The following is a 14,812-nucleotide window of genomic DNA, read 5'->3' as shown; positions in this document are numbered from 1 at the left end:
ATTATGGCAAAATGACGCCACATTTGGGGTGCCATTGCAAGTCACAGGAATCCCACAGGCGTCCCCCAATTTGCAATGATTCTGGATCGCGTGACCCGAGACAGTATGTGAACGGAACCTGTCTGTAAATACATTTATATTTTTCTTTATATACAATGTGTGTGTGTTTATATTTAAAAACACATAAAATATGAAAAGTGTGGAAAAATGGTTAATTTCCTTTAAATTCTTTAATTCTGACCTGTGGTATATTACATGTTCTGATTGGCCGCCTTTTTTTTAGTAACATGGAATGTCTAGCAGTTAAAATCAATAAACCGAGTGCAAGAAATGAAGTTTTTCACACTATTTCAATGCCGCCCGGCGGGTAAAGCATCTCCCCTGACACATTTATCCACAGTTTGTACACGAAGCCATTTTATATTTGTGACGTCAAAATACAAGCTACTCCACAGCTCTACAATAGATTAAATGAACGCATTTTGACATCAGCTGCTTTCCTTTGTATGCTGCTACCTTATGCCACGGTATTAATATAACAATTGCATAGCACAACATGCGAGCCAGTACATGGAAAGCCATCTGTATTCAGGAACCAGGGTCGATAATCAAAGTCTCGTAAACTCTCGCGATGCTAGAATTTTGAGCTCTTTGACAGACGATCCAATGGTGAACCTCGGTGATTACAAAGGAGGTCTACCAACAGCCAATGGTGATTCAGCGTGTTCCGGAGTGCATCTTTCCGGCTCTATAAAAGTAGCCACGAGTTAGCTTTTGTCGGTAGAATCCATTTTGAAGAAATTGAACGATTGTGGGGGTGTGTGAGAGAGCGTAAGCAGCACTGGTTGTGCTTCTGGTTCTATTCTTTGTTATTGGTAACAGTTGTAGATGATTCTTGCATTACATTGGTTGAATGCGATTACGCACTACAGTAGTTTGACAAGCGGCACTCGGATTGAGCAGGGATGTGTATTGTTTTCTAATCGCAGGGATACGGGGAACTGTTGTAGCGTAGGTTTCGGTCTCTTTGCAGGCCCGTGGGTAGTATTTGCTCCTATCGTATTCAATGCTGAATTTTGATGTTTTGTGCTTTGCAGGCTTGCATATACTCGACTCTTAGAAACATGTCTGATGCTGAGCAGCAGTATATGGAGACCTCCGAGAATGGCCATGAAGCCGCAGACGCCGAGGTGGCTGAAAGCTCTTCGGCTCAGGAAGGCCAGAACGGAGCCGAGGGCGATCAGATCAATGCGAGTAAAGCGGAGGAGGACGCAGGGTGCGTAGCTGAAATTTCTTCCCCTTTAACTGAAGGAGTGTAAGTGATTTACCATTTTTCAACTTTTTCGTTTTTATGTCTTAATCGAAGCAATAGAATGCGCTTTGTGTGTTTTGAGAGTCCTCTTTGTTCTGCCGGTCTTTGTTGGCGCCATCTGGTGCAGGGAGGGTCTAGGCCTCTTCAGTGTTTGCCGCAGATCTGGTAGGTTTATTGGGGTAAGGCACTTATGTTTCCTAAATTGTAATTCACACACTTTAAAGTCATGTAGTGTTTAATGCTTTTATCTAGTTTTAAATATCTTCTACCTAAATGCAGGTTGTAGTTATTAGGATTTTTTTTTTCTTTTGGGCTATGTTCCTTCTACTCAGCAAGGTAACTGAATGTTGAATGGAATTAATGCTTTGTGGGGGAGGGGAGTTTGTGGGGTTTATTTCTCTGTCACAAAAACAAACATGGATGCAGTCCATTTCGATAGTAAACCTGACCCTATAACAGTATCTTTTCATTTGGAAACATTTTTTAGCTTATTGTTTGAAAGCCTAAAATTGACCTGCAAATTAGTAAAACATTCACATGAATGTTTACAAATTGAAACCCTGTTTAATAAGACACCTGGCTGTGCAGAGTTGCTGGGCTGTATTGCATCTAGGCACTGGTCATTGGCTCCTGCTACTGTCTAATGCTATGAAGTGGGGGTGAGCCATGTTACGTCTATGGACACAGGCAGTGCAGCTCGAGAGCAAGTCCACAGGTGTACCCCAATTGGAAGCAGCTTACTATGGGGGCTCACGGGAGGAGGCGCTGGTGGGGTACCCCAGAAGAGGCTTGGGGCTTCTCTGTGCAAAACCATTACAGAGCGAGCAAGTAAAATGTTTTTAATTGGGGGGTGGGGATTCTGTACTTTGCTGTACGTTTTGAGTGTAAAAATTGCTGTCCTTAACCACTTAAGGACCAAGCCTATTTCTGACACATGTTTACAAGTTAAAATCAGTATTTTATACTAAATTATTTGGATATAAAATCTCGCATAGACTGTGGAGTATAAAATGGCAGTCGTTGCAATATTTTGTCACACTGTATTTTTGAGCAGCGGGCTTTCAAACGCAATTTTATTTGGAAAGGAAATACACTTTACTGAATTTTACAAAAAAAAAGGGTAAATTTGGCCCCATTTATTTGTATGTTATGAAAGATTGTCACGTGAGTAAATACCAAACATTTTACAGTTTAAAATTGCACACACTCGTGGAATGGTGACAAACTAGGGTACTTAACCGCTTCCAGACTGCCCACTGCATATGTACTGCGGCAGGCTGGGCCTTCTGCGCGAACCGACATAGGGCTACATTGGTCGCGCGGCGGAGCGCTCCCGCCTCAATTTGGCAGCAGGGACCCCGATGCATGAGGCAGGTGGCTCAGATCGCTCCCCTGCTGAAAGAGAGTGGTCGGCTATTGAAAACACAGTTGACTGTTATTCTTTGGAATGATCACAGAGCTTCTGTGATCCTTCTATATAGGCTCAAAGGTCTCTATGGTCATTCTATAAACCTCGCTCCCCTAGACTCGCATTCAACCCATTGATCACCCAGTGTTAACCCCTTCCCTGCCAGTGTTATTACAGTAAAAGTGCATATTTTTAGCACTGATTACTGTAGTAATGTCACTGGTTCTCTCCCCCCCCCCCCTCAAAAATGTCAGGGGTCCAATCTGTCCGCCACAATGTTGCAGTCCCGCAAAAAATCAGATTGCTGCTATTACTGGTAAAAAAAAAAAACAGTAAAATTTACACAAATCTTTCCCGTAGTTAGTAGACGCCTTAAGTTGTGCGCAAACCAATCAAAATATGCTTATTGCAATATTTTTTAAAAAATGTAGCAGAAAACAAATTGGCCTAAAATGTTTGATTTTTACTTTTTTTTTTTTTTTTTTGGGAATGTTTTCTATAGCAGAAAGTGAAAAATATAATTAATTTTTCAGAGTGGTCGCATTTTTGCTCCAAAAAAAAAATAGATAAAAATCGCAGAGGTGATAAAATACCACAAAAAAAAGCTCCATTTGTGGGGAAAAAAAGGACATGAATTTTATTTGGGTACAGCATTGCACGATCGCGCAATTGTCCGTAAAAATAAAGCAGTGCCAAATCGCAAAATGTGGCCTGTTAATTAAGGGGGGAAAAATCTTCCGCTCCAGAAGTGGTTAAAAATCTCTTTAAAAAATGTAAACGGTTACCAGTTTAGAGATAGAGTAGGTCTTTTGCTAGAATTATTGCTCTCGCTCTATCGATCGCGGCGATACCTCATGTGTGATTTGAGAGCAGTGTACATTTGCTGGTGCGATTTGTGTATGCGTTTTTTCTTTGGTGCACAAGCTCACTGAGATGGGGGCGCTTAATTTTTTATATATTTATCACTTTTCCTTTTTAAAGAAGAAAAAAAAAATCTGATCACTTTTATTGCTGTCAAAGGAATTTATACATCCCTTGCAACCGTAATAGGCAGCGACAGGAACCCTTTATGGAGGAATCTGGGGGTCTAAAAGACCCCCGACCCCACCACTGCCTTTCAAAGTATTCAGAACGCTGAAATCAGCTTTTTTGAATACTGTCTTTTTTTCTTTTATTTTTTTTTTGGCAGCCAAGTAAACTGGAAGTGATGTTGCCTCTGGGTTACTTTTTATTGGGGACTCTAACCAGCCAGTGGACCTGCCCCCTTAAGCTACCTGTGATCATGGCCGAGCGGCTGCTGAGCGCATCAGTTGTTAGAAATCCGATCAATGAGTCTAGAAAAAAAAAAGCAGGTTGATGTCTTGTACAACTACTTCAAGCTAACTTACAGGTACTTCGCTCTGCGGGAAGTAGTTAAATTCAAACCCTGAAGTGTTCTTTCCCAATTAATGGCTTTTGTGTTTAATGCTAAGGAAACTACTGGGGTTAAGGCTTATGCACACCAAAAATGCTGCTGTTTTTTGTGGTGTGTTTTTTTTTTTTTTTTTTTTCTGCCTGTAAGACCAAATGCCTGTTAACTCCAGAAAAAAGCCATGGTGTGCATGGACACACTGGCTAAAATGGAGGGGAGTTTACAGGCAAAAATGAGTTCAAAAGCCTGTAGGAGCAGCTTCTTTGAAATGCAGTGTGCATGATCCCTTAGACAAAGAATGGAAACATTACATGATTTGCAGGTGTGACAGTGATGACCTGTTTTGCGTTGGAATACATAGTTACATAGTGAGGTTGAAAAAAGACATCAGTCCATCCAGTTCCACCTATGATGTGTGTGTTTGCTGTTAACCGTACATTGTATACCCCTCTATGTTGTGGTCTTTAAGGATGCGTAACAGTTTTTTTGAAACTATCGATGCTCCCTGCTGATATGACTGCTTGTGAAATAGAATTCCACATCCTTACTGCTCTTACAGTGAAGAACCCCCTACATATTAAGGTTAAACCGCCTTTCCTCTAGTGGCCACGTGTCTTATTGTATTCCGTTTCTCTGAATAGTTTGTTCTTATGCTAGGGTCGCCAGTACAGTATTTGTACATTGATATCATATCCCCCCCCCTCAATCGTCTCTTCTCGAGAGAGAGAGAGAACAAGTCCAGTGATTGTAGTCTTTCCTCATAGCCGATGCTATATTTTTGTTGCCCTTCTCTGGACTCTCTCCAGTTCCAGCACATCCTTCCTCAGGACCGGTGCCCAGAACTGGACAGCATACTCCAGATGTGGCTGGACCAGAGTCTTGTAAAGAGGGAGAATAATCTCTTTATTTCTGGAGTGAATCCCCTTTTTTATGCATCCCAGTATTCTGTTGGCTTTGCTTGCAGCAGCTTGGCATTGCATGCCACTGCCAAGCCTGTTGTCTACCAGTACCCCCAGGTCCTTTTCCATACTAGACTCACCCAGAGGTTCCCCCCCCCCCTAGTAAGTAGCTTGGTTTCTGGCACCCAAGTGCATTTTTTTACGTTTTTCAACATTAAACCTCATCTGCCATGTAGTTGCCCACCCCGTTATTTTGTTCAGGTCCGCTTGTAAGGTTTCCACATCCTGCATAGAAGATATTTGCATGCTTAGTTTAGTATCATCCGCAATTACTGAGATTGTACTAGATATCCCCTCTAGATTATTTATGAATAAATTAAACAGGATTGGTCCCAGTACAGAACCCTGGGGGACCCCGCTTTCCGCACCCGCCCAATCTGAGTACTCCCCATTAATCACCACCCTTTGCACTCTCCCCTGCAGCCAGTTCTCTATCCAGGTACTCACCTTATGGTTCATACCTACCTTCCTTAGTTTGTACAGTAAGCGTTTGTGGGGAACGGTGTCAAAGGCCTTTGCAAAGTCCAGATACACCACATCCACAGGCTTACCTTTATCTAGGTGGCAGCTCACTTCATCATAGAAGGTTAATAGATTGGTTTGGCAAGAACGATTTTTCATGAATCCATGCTGATTACTACTAATACCATTTTCATTACTAAAGTCTTGTATGTGGTCCCTTAACATCCCCTCCAAAATCTTGCAGACTACTGTTGTTAGGCTGACCGGCCTATAGTTACCCGGGATATATCTCGGCCCTTTTTTAAATATTGGTATCACGTTGGCTTTTTTTCCAATCAGCTGGCACCATACCAGTCCGTAAACTATCCTTAAAGATCAAGAATAATGGTCTAGCAATCACCTGGGTGAGCTCTTTAAGAACCCTCGGGTGCAAGCCATCCGGTCCCGGTGATTTATTTATGTTAAGTTTCTCTAGTTTAGTTCTAAGTCTATCTTCTGTTAGCCATGGCGGTACTTCCTGAGGTGTTATTTAGTTTGGCCTTATAAGCTGGGTTAGTGTAGCCCCCCGATTCTTTTGTGAAGACTGAAGAGAAGAAATTAACCCTTCCGCCTTTTCTTTGTCCTCTGTGGCCATATTTCGTTTGTCATCTTTTATGGGGCCAATGTGTTCTGGCCTCGCTTTCTTACTGTTTATACTTCAAGAATTTTTTGGGGTTCTTTTTACTCTTTTCTGCTATGTCTCTCGTGTTCTATTTTAGCCACCTTGATTTCGTCTTTACATTTCTTATTACACTCTTTGTAATGCTTGAGTGCTGCCAATGACCCCTCAGCCTTGTATTTTTTGAAGGCCTTTTCTTAAGTATTAATATGCATTTTTATGTTGGAGTTTAGCCACCCAGTGTTTACTTTTGCTCTTTTAAATGTATTTCCCTTTGGAATGCACTGGCCAATCCCTTTAGTATGCTCTTGGAAGCACTCCCATTTTTCCTCCATGTTCTTTGTTCCCAGGGTTCTATCCCATTTGATATTTTCTAGCAGCGAGCACAGTTTTGGGAAATTGGCTCTTTTGAAATTCAGTGTTCTTATATTACCCTTGTGTTTCCCCTTGTGTTTCCTATTACTATGATACTGAAATTAATTGACCTATGGTCACTGTTTCCGAAGTTGCTCTGTATTTCTATATCCGTGAGCAGGTCTGTATTGTTGGTAATCAGTAGGTCAAGTACCGCATTGTTTCTTGTCGGTGCATTCACCATCTGACCCATGAAATTGTCCTGCAAAACATTTAGGAACTGCCGAGCCTTGGCTTAATGCGCAGTTCCTTCTGCCTAGTCTATATCTGGATAATTAAATCCCCCCCCCCCCCCCCCATTATGACATTTCCCATCCTTGCTGACAATCCTATCTGTAAAAGGAGGTCTGCCTCCCCCTCCTCCCTCTGGTTGGGGGGCCTATAGCATACGCCCAATATTACCTTCCCCACAGTGCCTTCCCTTTGAAGTTCTACCCATAGGGATTCTACCTCATCCATAGCTCCATTATCATCCCTCATATTTACCTGTACACTGTTCTTAATATAGACATACCCCTCCCCCTTTTTTACCTTCTCCATCTCTGCGATAAAGGAAGTACCCCTGAATGGTCGCCATCCAGTCATGAGAGCTGTCAAACCAAGTCTCTGTTATCCCCACAAAATCTTACAAAGTCCTCCTCAAACATCAGCAGCTCCAGCTAATACGGAGTAGTGGTAACGCTTACGGTGTTTCAATAGGTAAATTGTTGGTGCCCGCTTGGCTGATGCCTTTGTGACTTGATGGTACCTTATGACACGGCTAATTGGCAACTTGAGTCAGAGGCACCAGCTAAGCATCAATAATTTGCCCTCTTTGAAACTCGGTAAGCTGTGACATGACTCCGTATTACTAGCAGTGAATGACGAAAGGTGAGGCTTCCCACCTGGTAACAGGGGTTTTATCACTCAATGTGACAACGTAACAATGTTACATTTTTCTGCTTTTTGATGGGGAAAAATGTCATCACTTTCACACCTGCAAATCATTTAAGTTTGCATTTTCTTTGTCTAGCCCCTGTACAGGCAAATTATAAAGATTTTTTTTTTTTTTTTTTTTTTTGTGATGGTGGCACAATCTAGTGCTTTGGTTATTAATAGAGATCCATTGTCTAAAATGTATTTAGTAACTTCCTTTGCACATAAGACCTTTATTGCATCCTAATGTGAACCTATACACCTAAATATGTGTGCCTCTGGCTTTTAGCCTTTAAAAGTGATATTAAGCATGTTTGTGTTTTTTTTTTTTTTTTTTTTTTCTCTTGCATGGCTTTGCACAGAGCAGCCCCAATCCTTACGCCCCCCCCATAGCAAGCAGCTTGCTATGGGGGCTCTTAAGCTGCTACTTTGTGTCCATTCACACATGGGGCTCAAGTACACAGCCACTCGGGTGTAAAGAATCCAGCAGAGGTCTGGTGCACGTCACATCCGCAATCCCAGCAGCAAATTCACATAAGACGAAAGACTGTACTCCGACATGAAAGAATTATTAGATTTATTCACAACTTCATGAGACAAACATGGACAGGATGCAAATATTTGACACGTTTCAGGAAATCGCGTTCGCTTACTCATAACTGTTATGAGTAAGCAATGTGATTTCGTGAAACGCGTCAACTATTTGGATTCTGTCCATGTCTGTCTGACTCATGAAGTTGTGAATAAATCTACTAATTCTTTCATGTCGGAGTGCAGTCTTTTCCTCTTTTATGTGAATTTACACATGGGGTCATCTCTGTCCTCATTGGCTCACTAGCTGTGATTGACAGTGGCATGACTCCCACTAAAGTCCCAGAAGTGCTCTTTGATTCAGGTCAGGTGAGCGTGGGGGGCCATTCGGTGGTATCGGTTCCTTCATCCCTCATGAGCTGGCTGCACACTCTTGCCACATCAGGCCAGGCATTGTCGTGCGCCAGGAGGAACCCAGGACCCACTATACCAGTGTAAGGTTTGACAATGGGACCCAGGATTTCATCCCAATGACTAATGGCAGTCAGGGTGCCAGGGTCTAGCCCGTAGTGGTGTGTGCGTCCCTCCATGGATATGCTTCCCCAATCATTGACCCACCACCATTCTTGCTGAATGTTTTAGGCAGCATAATGTTCTCTCTCCAGACCCTTTCACATCTGTCGCGTGCTCAGAGTGAACCTGCTCTTGTCTGGGAAAAGCACAGGGTGCCAGTGGCTGACCAAGTAATTCTGGTGTTGGCAAATGCCAATCATGCTCCACCTTGCTGGAGGACTAGAGGACGTTGGGCTCTCAAGCCACCCTCATTACGTCTTTCTGATTGGTCAGAGACCTTCACACCAGTAGCCTGCTGGAAGTCATTTTGCAGTGCTCATCCTTTTCCTCCTTGCACAAATTGGCAGATACCAGTCCTGCTGAAGAATGAAGGGCCTACAGCCCTGTCTAGCTCTCTCCTAAAGCAACTTCCCGTCTCCTGGAATCTCCTCCATGCTCATTACACGGCAAACCACTTGGTAATGGCACGTATTGATGTGCCACCCTGGAGGAGTTGGACTGCCTGTGCAACCTTTATTGGGTCCAGGTATCACCTTGTGCTACCAGTAGGGACACTGACCCTAGCCAAATGCAAAACAAGTCAGCTAAAAGTAGGGGGGAAAATGTCATTGGCCTCCACCTGTAAAACCATTCCTGTTTTGTTGGTTTTCATTGTTGCCCATCTTGTGTACCTGTTAATTTCATTTAACACCACAGCAGCTGAAACTGATTAACAACCCCCTCTGCTACTTGACACTGGTTTACAAGTTAAAATCATTTTTTTTTTTTTTTGCTAGAAAATTACCTTAGAACTCCCAAACATAATAAATATAAATCTGTATATACCCTAGAGAATAAAATGCTGATTGTTGCAATATTTTATCACCCCAAATTTGTGCAGTGGTCTTACAAATGCAATTTTTTTTCTTCTTTGTAAAGTCACTTTTTTGAATTTAGAAATAAGAAAACAGTAAAGTTAGCCCAATTTTTTTTTTTTTTTTTCTATAATGTGAAAGATAATGTTACGCCAAGTAAATAGATACACAACATGTCATGCTTTAAAATTGCGCATGCTCGTGGAATGGCGACAAACATTGGTACTTAAAATCTCCATAGGCGACACTTAAATATAAAAATTTCTACAGGTTATCAGTTTAGAGTTGGAGGAGGTCTAGGGCTCAAATTATTGTTCTCGCTTGAACGATCGTGGCGATACCTTTACATGTGTGGTTTGAACACCGTTTATATATGAGGGCGTGACTTGCCTATGCGTTCACTTCTGCGCGCGAGCTAACGGGCACTTATTTATTTTTTTTTTTTTTCAGATTTATTTTATTTTTAATTATACACTAATTTTTTAAAAAAAAAATAACTTTTATTCCTATTACAAGGAATGTAAACATCCCTTGTAATAGAAATAAGGATAACAGGACCTCTTTACCACTTAAGCCCCGGAGGATTTGGCTGCTCAGACCAGAGCCTATTTTGCGATTCGGGGCACTGCGTGACTTTTAATGGACAATTGCGCGGTCGTGCCACGCTGTACCCAAATGAAATTGACGTCCTTTTTTTTTTTTTTTTTCCCCCACAAACAGAGCTTTGGTGCTATTTGATCACCTGTGCAATTTACTTTTTGCGCTATAAAAAAGATCGAAAATTTGGAAATAATAATGTTAACTTGTATAATTGCCTTTTTACTGCGGTAGGGTGGCTCTCCTGCGTAAACCTACGTTGGTCATGTGCAGGAAGCTAGGGGCGAGCGCACGCCCCCAGTCGGTAGCGGGGAAGCCGATGCACGGGTCAAGCGGCTCCGGTTGCTGCCTGACACCCGCGATTGCTCCCTGCTGAGAGAGATCAACGGTCGGCTGTTGTAAACACAGCTGACCGTTCTTCTCCCTGAAATGATCAGAGCTCATGTGATCCTTCTATATAGGATCAGATGTCTCCATGGTAATTTCAGAAGCCACGCCCCCTCCCACAGTTAGAATCACTCCCCTAGGCTCACCTTTAACCCATTGATTACCCACAGGGTTAAACCCTTCCCTGCCAGTGTCATTACAGTAACTGCATATTTTTAGCACGGATTACTGTAGTAATGTCACTGGTACCCCCAAAAGTGTCAGATAGGGGTCCGATCTGTCTGCCGAAATGTCGCAGTCCTGCAAAAAATCAGATCGCCGCACTAGTAAAAAAAAGCAATAAAATTTACATCTTTCCCGTAGTTAGTAGACGCAATAACTTTTGCGCAAACCAATCAAAATACGCTTATTGCAATATCTTTTAAACAAAAAAAATGTAGCCGAAAACAAATTGGGACTAAAAACGCCTATATATATATATATATATATATATATATATATATATATATATATATATATATATATATATATATATATATATATATATATATATATATATATATATATATATATATATATATATATATATATATATATCGTACAGGTGATCAAATACCAGCAAAAAGCTCTTGTGGGGAAAAAGACATCAATTTTATTTGGGTACAGCGTCGCACGACCACACAATTGTCTGTTAAAGTAATGCAGTGCCGAATCGCAAAATAGGGCCTGGTCATTAAAAGGGCAAATCCTTAAGTGGTTAAACTGCTCCACCGATCTCAATGGGTTGCGGCCACGCTCATCTAAGCCCCAGGGTCAACCGAATAGACTTGGACCAATCCATTCTGATTCCGAAGATCCTTCCAAACCCATCAAAGATCTCGAGGGCAGCCTTCAAGGAGGTATTGGCATCTTGTAAATACGAGTCATCTGCATAAAGCAAAACTTTCTCCTCCTTTTTACATGAATTATGGCTTTAATGCGGCATGGCATGGAGGCGTTTAGCCTGTGGCACTGCTGAGGTATTTTGGAAGCCCAGGTTGCTTTAATAGTAGGTTACATCTCATCTGCATTGTTAGGTCTGGGGGTCTCCTTCTTAGAAATACCCCACAGATTCTCTGTGGGGTTTATGTCAGGCGAGTTTACTGGCAAATGAAGCAGTGATGCCATGGTCATTAAACCAGGTATTGGTACTTTTGGCAGTGTGGGCAGTTGCCAAGACCTGCTGGAAAAATGAAATCAGCAGAGGAAAGCATGAACTTCTCAAGAATTTTCTGCTAGAGGGCTGCACTAGCTCCCCAAATCATCGCTGACTGTGGAAACTTCACACTGTACCACTTGCAATTTGGATTCTGTGCCTCTCCACTTTTCTTCCAGACTCTGGGACCTTGGATTTCCAAATGAAAAAAATTCCATGAATCTTGATTTAGGGAGCCATGTCATCTGCTGGTTTGCTGGGTGAATAAGGCCTCAAATCTTTTGACGTCTAACATCCAGAAATATATCTCCAACCCCTGGGCCTCTATCCTTTAAAGTAGAGATGTGTTTACCCTGACTAGATGGCGCTTTGATTCCTCTTATGCCACCTTTTTATATATCATTTGTTCTAAACACCCTGTTCTCACTATGTAAAAGGAAGGAAAGGAATACATAACGGTCAAATACTTGTATGACACAGGGTGTTTTTGCAGCTGCTGTTAGGAGCTTCAGACCCAGAGCTCCAAGTGGCATAGGCATTTTTAAGCTGCAAAAAAAACCCAGGACCAGTGCGTTCTGGAGCTGTAGTGTCAGGCTGCAAAAAGGTCTGACGTTGCTAAAGGCTGATGAACGTTGCTTATACAGCATTAAGCCACATACGTTTTTTTTTTTTTTTTGGAAAATCAATGGTTCCCTATGGGAGCCTGTTGATTTGAATGGAAGTCTCATCCCAAGTCTGATCAGGATGATCCGATTTGCAGTGCGACTTGCGCTCTGAGAATCTTGAGGTGGAACTCCATGCCAAAATGGGGGGGGGGGGGGGGGGGGCTGGGGGTCCCCACAAGTTCCAAACCAGGCCCTTCGGGTATGGATTTTGAGGGGAGCCCCACGCCAAAATAAAACAGCGTTGGGGCCCCCTCAAAATCCATACCAGACCCTTATCCGAAATGACAGGAGACGTTTTGAAAAGTATTTAAAATCTTCTTCCGGTCTCCTCCTCCGATGTCTCCGGTGATTATGACGGCTCCGGGTCTGCGCAGCTTGTTGTATAGCCATTAGGGGTGTGGCCTCCCGGTGACGTCATCAAGAGACCCCACTCCTTTATGTCAGATGACGTCATCTGTGACATAAAGGGGCAGGGTCTCTTTGACGTCACCGGGAGGCCACACCCCCTAATGGCTATATAACAAGCTGCGCAGACCCGTAGTCGTCAGAGGGCATAGGAGGGGAGAAGACCGGATGAAGATTTTAATAAACTTTTCAAAACGTCTCGTTTTTTTTTTTACTATACTGCCTTTTATGGGGTGAATGGGTAGGGGATGTACCCCATACCCATTCGCATATCACATAGGGAGGGGGTCTGGGATCGGGGGGGCTGCTTTGTTAAAGGGGGCTTCCAGATTACGATAAGCCCCCTGCCCGCCGACCCCCACAACCACCGGCCATGGTTGTCGGGGAAGAGTCCCTTGTCCTCATCAACATGGGAGCAAGGTGCTTTTGCCCCAAAGCACCCCCCCATATTGAGGGCGTGTGGTCTGGGGGGTGGGGCCGCTCGCTTGTCCACTCCCCTTTCCTGGCCTGCTTGCTCGGATAAGGGTCTGGTATGGATTTTGGGGGGAACCCAAGCTGTTTTTTTTTTTTTTTTTTTTTTTTTTTTTTTTTTTTCGGCGTGGAGCTCCTCTAAAAATCCATAAGACCCGAAGGGCCTGGTTTGGAACCTGGGGGGCCCCTCACGCCTTTTTTTTTTTTTTTTTTTTTTTCTCCATTTCCCCCTCAAGATTCTCAGAGCGTCTTCCATTCAAATCAAGAGGCTCCCATAGGGAACCATTGATTTTGAATAAAGGGAGAAAAAACACTGCTAAAAGCAACGTGGCCAAACGTGCAATAACGCCAATGGAAATAGCTACTAAAAGCACGTTTTTACAGCTGCATTAGAAGTGGCTCGGCAGCTCGTTTTTCTGACGCCCTGTGTGCATGGGGTTTTTCAATAGCCTGGAGCACCACAGCATAGGCTGTTCTGATGTACCATCCTTTTAATGCCATGTTTTCCTGTTTGTGTTAGAGCTGTTTAACACTGATCTCTTAAGACATTGATCCTTGGGTGTGATTATGGTTTCATTTAGGGCTGCTACTTACGATTATTTTCATAATTGATTAGCTTGCAAATTTTGATTGTTTAATAACCTTTAAAAGTGTGGTGTATTTTTTACACCAAACAAAATTTATAAACGCAACACTTTGTTTTTGCCCCCATTTTTCATGAGCTGTACTCAAAGATCTAAGACTTTTTCTATGTGCACAAGGCCGATTTCTCTAAAATATTCACAAATCTGTCTAAATCTGTGTTAGTGAACACTTCTTTGCCGAGATATGCCACACCTGTGAGGTGGATGGATTATTAAGATGCTGATTAGACAACATGATTTCTTGCACAAATGTGCCTTTAGCTGGCCACAATAAAAGGCCACTCTAAAATGTGCAGTTTTACTGTACAGTATTGGGGGGGGGTTCTTAAAACCAGTCGGTATCTGCTGTGACAATCATTTGCCTCACGCAGTGCAACACATCTCCTTTGCATAGAGTTGATCAGGTTGTTGATTGTGGCCTGTGGAATGTTGCTCCACTCCTTCAATGGCTGTGCGTTGTTGCTGGCTATTGGCAGGACCTGGAACACGCTGTCGTATACACTGATCCAGAGCATCCCTAAAAACATGCTCAATGGGCGACATGTCCGGTGAGTATGCTGGCCATGGAAGAACTGGGATGTTTTCAGCTTCTAGGATTTGTGTACAGATCCTTGCAATATGGGACTGTGTACAGATCCTTGCATTATTATACTGCAACATGAGGTGATGGTTGTGGATGAATGGCACAACAATGGGCCTGGGGATCTCGTCACAGTATCTCTGTGCATTCAAAATGCCATCAATCAAATGTACCTGTGTGCGTTGTCCATAACCCCACATGCCACCCTGGGCCACTCGATCCACAACGTTATCAGCAATCCGCTCAACCATACGACTTTATACACGCGGTCTGCCATCTGCCCTGTACAGTAAAAACCGGGATTCATCCATGAAGAGAACACCTCTCGACAATGACACTCCATCAAATGTGAGCATTTGCCCACTGAAGTC

General features: G+C 42.9%; 1 protein-coding gene across 3 annotated transcripts in view; it reads left to right on the top strand.

Annotated features, from left to right (window-relative positions):
- Positions 1 to 1,102: 1,102 nt before the first annotated feature.
- HNRNPAB (heterogeneous nuclear ribonucleoprotein A/B) overlaps positions 1,103 to 14,812 on the top strand; it is a 115,592-nt gene continuing 101,882 nt past the window's right edge. For 2 of the 3 annotated variants that reach the window (XM_082256860.1, XM_082256859.1), the window contains exon 1: positions 1,103 to 1,315. In XM_082256860.1, coding sequence (XP_082112986.1) covers positions 1,125 to 1,315 — 191 coding nt within the window. In that variant the 5' untranslated portion in view covers positions 1,103 to 1,124. The remainder of the gene's footprint in view (positions 1,316 to 14,812) is intronic. The other variant, XM_082256861.1, reaches the window with a different exon arrangement.

This window comes from Pelophylax lessonae (genome assembly GCF_965119305.1).
Source record: "Pelophylax lessonae genome assembly, chromosome: 4".
Lineage (NCBI taxonomy): Eukaryota > Metazoa > Chordata > Amphibia > Anura > Ranidae > Pelophylax > Pelophylax lessonae.
This window is presented reverse-complemented; position numbering and strand designations above follow the sequence as displayed.